Source organism: Salmo salar, unplaced genomic scaffold (assembly GCF_905237065.1).
Source record: "Salmo salar unplaced genomic scaffold, Ssal_v3.1, whole genome shotgun sequence".
NCBI lineage: Eukaryota > Metazoa > Chordata > Actinopteri > Salmoniformes > Salmonidae > Salmo > Salmo salar.
Window position 1 is genome coordinate 117,501 of NW_025548733.1, and position 6,699 is coordinate 124,199.

The 6,699-nt window shown below is 47.1% G+C and overlaps 1 protein-coding gene across 1 annotated transcript in view; it reads left to right on the forward strand.

The window, feature by feature from the left end:
- LOC106595443 (lipoyl synthase, mitochondrial) overlaps positions 1 to 4,993 on the forward strand; it is a 32,897-nt gene extending 27,904 nt beyond the window's left edge. The window contains exons 7-11 of the mRNA XM_045712700.1: positions 348 to 476; positions 2,845 to 2,990; positions 3,499 to 3,569; positions 3,756 to 3,867; positions 4,222 to 4,993. Coding sequence (XP_045568656.1) covers positions 348 to 476; positions 2,845 to 2,990; positions 3,499 to 3,569; positions 3,756 to 3,867; positions 4,222 to 4,274 — 511 coding nt within the window. The 3' untranslated portion in view covers positions 4,275 to 4,993. The remainder of the gene's footprint in view (positions 1 to 347; positions 477 to 2,844; positions 2,991 to 3,498; positions 3,570 to 3,755; positions 3,868 to 4,221) is intronic.
- The last annotated feature ends 1,706 nt before the right edge of the window (positions 4,994 to 6,699 follow it).

The window sequence follows — 6,699 nt, forward strand, 5'->3', positions numbered from 1 at the left end:
CATCCATTAATTCATCCATCCAGCATTCATCCTTTCAACTATTTAATTAATTCATCCATCAATTCATCCATCCATTACTTCATCCATCTATTCATCCATCCATTAATTCATCCATCCATTACTTCATTCATCCATCCTTTCAGCCATTAATTCATCCATCATCCATCCATCCATTCATCCATCCATTCATCCATCCAGTCATCCATCCATCCCTCCATCATCCATCCTTTCAGCTATTCATTAGTTAATCCATCATTCATCCATCCGTCTGTTTGTCCAGTCTGTATATTAATGACTTATTAAACTACTTTGTGTTCTGAATAAATGTTGTTGTTTTCCCCGTCCAGGAACTCTCAGATCATGGTGGAATGTCTGACCCCTGATTTCCGTGGCGACCTGGCAGCGGTGGAGAAGATCGCCCAATCAGGGCTGGACGTTTACGCCCACAATGTGGAGACAGTCCGCGAGTTGCAGAGGTACAGGCCCCAACCCTTACATGACCCTATTCCCTAGGTAGTGCACTTCATTTGACCTGCACCCTATTCCCTATATAGGGCACTACATTTGACCTGCACCCTATTCCCTATATAGGGCACTTCATTTGACCCGGGCCCATAGGGAATAGGGAGCCGTTTGTGGACGCAGACTGTAAAGCATGGCTAGGACCCTGGTCAATATACCTCTACCTGTCTGTCTGCCTGCCTGTCTGTCTGTCCTCAGAATACCTCTACCTGTCTGCTGTCCTCAGAATACCTCTACCTGTCTGTCTGTCCTCAGAATACCTCTACCTGTCTGTCTGTCCTCAGAATACCTCTGCCTGTCTGTCTGTCCTCAGAATACCTCTACCTGTCTGTCTGTCCTCAGAATACCTCTGTCTGTCTGTCTGTCCTCAGAATACCTCTACCTCCTCTACCTGTCTGTCTGGACTCAGAATTCCTCTACCTGTCTGTCTGTCTGGTCCATCAGGCTATTTCTCCCCAGCTTCTCTGTCTCCCTGACCCGTTTCTACCGTAGCCCGGGTCCCGGTATGTTTCTACCGTAGCCCGGGTCCCGGTCTGTTTCTACCGTAGCCCGGGTCCCGGTCTGTTTCTACCGTAGCCCGGGTTCCGGTCTGTTTCTACCGTAGCCCGGGTTCCGGTCTGTTTCTACCGTAGCCCGGGTCCCGGTCTGTTTCTACCGTAGCCCGGGTTCCGGTCTGTTTCTACCGTAGCCCGGGTTCCGGTCTGTTTCTACCGTAGCCCGGTCTGTTTCTACAGTAGCCCGTAGCCCGGTCTGTTTCTACCGTAGCCCGTAGCCCGGTCTGTTTCTACCGTAGCCCGGGTTCCGGTCTGTTTCTACCGTAGCCCGGGTTCCGGTCTGTTTCTACCGTAGCCCGGGTTCCGGTCTGTTTCTACCGTAGCCCGGTCTGTTTCTACCGTAGCCCGGTCTGTTTCTACCGTAGCCCGGTCTGTTTCTACCGTAGCCCGGTCTGTTTCTACCGTAGCCCGGTCTGTTTCTACCGTAGCCCGGTCTGTTTCTACCGTAGCCCGGTCTGTTTCTACCGTAGCCCGGTCTGTTTCTACCGTAGCCCGGTCTGTTTCTACCGTAGCCCGGGTTCCGGTCTGTTTCTACCGTAGCCCGGGTTCCGGTCTGTTTCTACCGTAGCCCGGGTTCCGGTCTGTTTCTACCGTAGCCCGGGTTCCGGTCTGTTTCTACCGTAGCCCGGTCTGTTTCTACCGTAGCCCGGTCTGTTTCTACCGTAGCCCGGGTTCCAGTCTGTTTCTACCGTAGCCCGGGTTCCAGTCTGTTTCTACCGTAGCCCGGGTTCCGGTCTGTTTCTACCGTAGCCCGGTCTGTTTCTACCGTAGCCCGGGTTCCGGTCTGTTTCTACCGTAGCCCGGGTTCCGGTCTGTTTCTACCGTAGCCCGGTCTGTTTCTACCGTAGCCCGGGTTCCGGTCTGTTTCTACCGTAGCCGGGTTCCGGTCTGTTTCTACCGTAGCCTGGGTTCCGGTCTGTTTCTACCGTAGCCCGGTCGGTTTCTACCGTAGCCCGGGTTCCGGTCGGTTTCTACCGTAGCCCGGGTTCCGGTCTGTTTCTACCGTAGCCCGGGTTCCGGTCTGTTTCTACCGTAGCCCGGGTTCCGGTCTGTTTCTACCATCGTTCCACTGCTCGTCGTGACACAGAGTGGAATGTTAACACAGCAGGGTCCTGGATTCCAGGCTACTTCCAATTGTATTTTTCAGTCAATTGAATTCCCCCAGCGAACCGTATTTTCTCCCACCCCCATGGTGCAGTACACTTCCTGTCCACCAGGAAGGAGACGGTGAACTTGGTGTGACGGAAGTGTAATACCAACTCTGACCAGCAGGTGGCAGCAGAACGTCTGTTTGTTTCTATAGGAACATGACTGTTGTTCCACGTACAGAACGAGACGGTGTCTTTCCTTAGAAAATAACTTTCCATAATGGACTCTGGTCCAAATTAGTGCACTTCAATAGGGAATAGGGTACCATTTGGGATTCGGGTGCTCTTCATAGGGTACCATTTGGGTCTCAGGTGCACTTCATAGGGAATAGGGTACCATTTGGGACTCAGGTGCTCTTCATAGGGTACCATTTGGGACTCAGGTGCACTTCATAGGGAATAGGGTACCTTTTGTGACGCAGGTGCACTTCATAGGGAATAGGGTACCATTTGGGACTCAATAAAAAAAGGATTTCAATGTTTGCAGTTCACCTAAACACAGATCGGTAGAGCGCCAAAGGACATTTACGTAGTCCATCACTTACTGTATGACGGGTGGATAATAAATAATGTATATTTTTATTTTATTTTTGTAAAATAATTGTTTTCTGAACCCTCAGACATGTGCGGGATCCGCGGGCGAACATCGACCAATCCCTGAACGTTCTGCGTCACGCCAAGTCCGTCAAACCAGATGTTCTCACCAAGACCTCCATCATGTTGGGTCTGGGAGAGACGGACCGCCAGGTCTATAACACACTGACAGGTACACACACACACACACACACACACACACACACACGTCTGGGAGAGACAGATATTGTATATTGTAACCAGTGAGGGAGAGATATTGTAACCAGTGAGGGAGAGATATTGTAACCAGTGAGGGAGAGATATTGTAACCAGTGAGGGAGAGATATTGTAACCAGTGAGGGAGAGATATTGTAACCAGTGAGGGAGAGATATTGTAACCAGTGAGGGAGAGATATTGTAACCAGTGAGGGAGAGATATTGTAACCAGTGAGGGAGAGATATTGTATATTGTAACCAGTGAGGGAGAGATATTGTAACCAGTGAGGGAGAGATATTGTATATTGTAACCAGTGAGGGAGAGATATTGTATATTGTAACCAGTGAGGGAGAGATATTGTAACCAGTGAGGGAGAGATATTGTAACCAGTGAGGGAGAGATATTGTATATTGTAACCAGTGAGGGAGAGATATTGTAACCAGTGAGGGAGAGATATTGTAACCAGTGACGGTGTTGTTCACAGAGCTCAGAGAGGCAGGAGTGGATTGTCTAACACTGGGACAGTACATGCAACCCACCAAACGCCACCTCAAGGTACAGGACACACACACACACACACACAGAGATGGACACACACACACACACAGCCAGCAGGATTTCAGTTCAGAATAACCGTATGTGTGTGTATATATGTGTGTCCATCTCTGTGTGTGTGTGTGTCCATCTCTCTGTATGTGTGTGTGTGTCCATCTCTCTGTATATGCGTGTGTGTGTGTGTAGGTAGAGGAGTATGTAACCCCAGAGAGGTTTGGTCACTGGGAGGAGGTGGGGAAGGAGATGGGATTCGTCTACACAGCCAGTGGACCCTTAGTACGCTCCTCATACAAAGCAGGTATGACACACACACACACACACACCCCATATGGATACTACAAATCAGAGTTGATTCATTCACCTCCTTATAAATGTACATGAACTCAGTTCATTGAAGTAAAAAATAAATCAAATGTTCTCCCCCCCTCCTCTCGTTCTCCACTCGTTTCTCCACCCCTCCTCTCGTTCTCCTCCCCTCCTCTCGTTCTCCTCCCCCCCTCCTCTCGTTCTCCTCCCCCCCTCCTCTCGTTCTCCCCCCTCCTCCTCTCGTTCTCCCCCTCCTCTCGTTCTCCTCGTTCTCCACCCCCTCCTCTCATTCTCCACCCCCTCCTCTCGTTTCCCCCCCTCCTCTCGTTCTCCACCTCCCCCTCAGGTGAGTTCTTCCTGAAGAATTTGTTAGAGAAGAGAAAGGCAGCAGCGGAATAATCTGATCACCTGGACTCACCTTTACCTGAACGCTGACCTGACATCATCTCCTTTAGAGTCCTCTGTCCCACCATAAAGCTATTCTAGATGCACTGTATTACATTATAATATACTACAATATAAAGTTCCTCCGATCCAGAATAGGAGCTACTACAGGACTCTGTTCATGTTGATGTCTCGTTCTGTACATTATAACCAGTGATGTAGTGGGGGGGAAATGCCTGGGAAGATAAGGGGGGGGGTCGACCCACCACTGGCTATAGATATATGATTCATATCCACACAGGCAACCTGAGGTGACCACTCAACGTCGGGTGGGGGACTGATTTAAGTGCGACACCCATGGTGTGTGCAAAGGGAAGGAAGGTGTTGAGGGGTTTCAGTGGTTGTTGGAATGGCAGTCTCAAATGGCATCCTATTCACTACAAGTAGTCCACTATTATAGGGAATAGGGGGCCAATAGTCCACTATATAGGGAATAGGGGGCCAATAGTCCACTATTATAGGGAATAGGGGGCCAATAGTCCACTATATAGGGAATAGGGGGCCATTTTGAGACGAAGCCAGACAACACAATAATTAGATTATTGACGTGATGCTCAGATGAGAGAGAGAACGACTGAGGGGTTTGAAACGTGATCGATGTGGACAACATAATTCAACAGTGTTGTTTTATAATAACTCACGGTCGTACATTAAAACATGATTTACCAATCCAATACTGTGTGTGTGTGTGTGATTGGGGCAATATGCATCTAGTGGGTTAATGGACTGACTGTATGTGTTCGTACCACAAAGCACCCTATTCCCTCTGTAGTGCACAAGGACCCATTGGGGGGGACTAGGACCCATAGTGCACTAGATAGGGACTAAGGAACCATTGGACGGACTAGGACCCATAGTGCACTAGATAGGGAATAAGGAACCATTTGTCTGGGGACGTCCCAAACGGCTCCCTACTCTGTGTATATATATATATATATATATATATATATATATATATATATATATATAGTGCACTACTTTTGACCAAGACCCACAGGGAAATGCGATATAATTATAGGTTACACACTAATACCTGAAGCATTGAGAGAGTCTGTGGTGACAGTTCACATCTGGTTTTATTTAAGTCGCAGGTTGATGACATCACCAGTCTATAAAAAAGGGAGGAAATGAAAAGTATCTGAAATGACGCCCTTTATATAGCGCAGTACTTTGGGCCGTTATTTCAGACTCACACCTATTTCTGAGTGTATAAAATTGGAACCAGTGATGACAGGAAATGAGACAGTATTCATGTGATTGGACAGTTATAAACAGGAAATTAGATACAGGAAATGTGATTGGCCAGTTATTACAGGAAATGAGGCAGTATTATTGTGATTGGCCAGTTATAACAGAAATTTGAGACAGTATTCATGTGATTGGACAGTTATAAACAGGAAATGAGGCAGTATTATTGTGATTGGCCAGTTATAACAGGACATGAGAGGCAGTATTTGTATTTGTGAAGTTCATGTTTTAAGTATCCCTATATTTCTGTTATTACGGGGCTGCGCAGGAAGTCTGTTCGTTGATGGACCGAGCCGAGAGGGGAATGGCTACCTTGTAGTGTGTTCATACGGTATAGTAAACTCTGTTCAACTGGAGTCTTGTCGTTGTGTCATTTCCAGTTAACAGTATTAACGTGATTGGCCAGTTATAACAGGAAATGAGAGGCAGTATTAATGCGATTGGCCAGTTATAACAGGAAATGACAGTATTCATTCATGTGATTGGCCAGTTATAACAGGAAATGACAGTATTAATTAATGTGATTGGCCAGTTATAACAGGAAATGGGGCAGTATTTTCACGGCCGGATAAAAAAACGTACCCAATTTAAACTGGTTACTACTCTTACCCAGAAACGAGAATATGCATATAATTATTAGATTTGGATAGAAAACACTCTAAAGTTTCTAAAACTGTTTGAATGGTGTCTGTGAGTATAACAGAACTCATATGGCCATCAAAACCCTGAGACAAATCCTAACAGGAAGTGGAAATCTGATGTGTGGAATCACTTTCAACCCTTTGCCTATGAAACACACCGTGAGTTAGGATTCATTTAGCACTTCCTAAGGCTTCCACTAGATGTCAACAGTCTTTACAAAGTGGTTTGAGTCTTCTCCGGTAAAAAACTGACCGAACGAGAGGCCTGGGAAGTTGGTCATAGAGGGGGGGCCATTACTACTATGACGCGGGCGCCCGTGGGTACTCTCGTTCGAAACGTTTAGTAAGACAATGCAATCGTCCGCCTTGAATATTATTGAAGTTCTGATTGAAAAAGGCCCTAAAGATTTATGTTATTACAACGTTTGACATGTTTGAACGAACGTAAATACATTTTTTTTTTTGCACATTCGTTAGGACAAGTCCCGCGC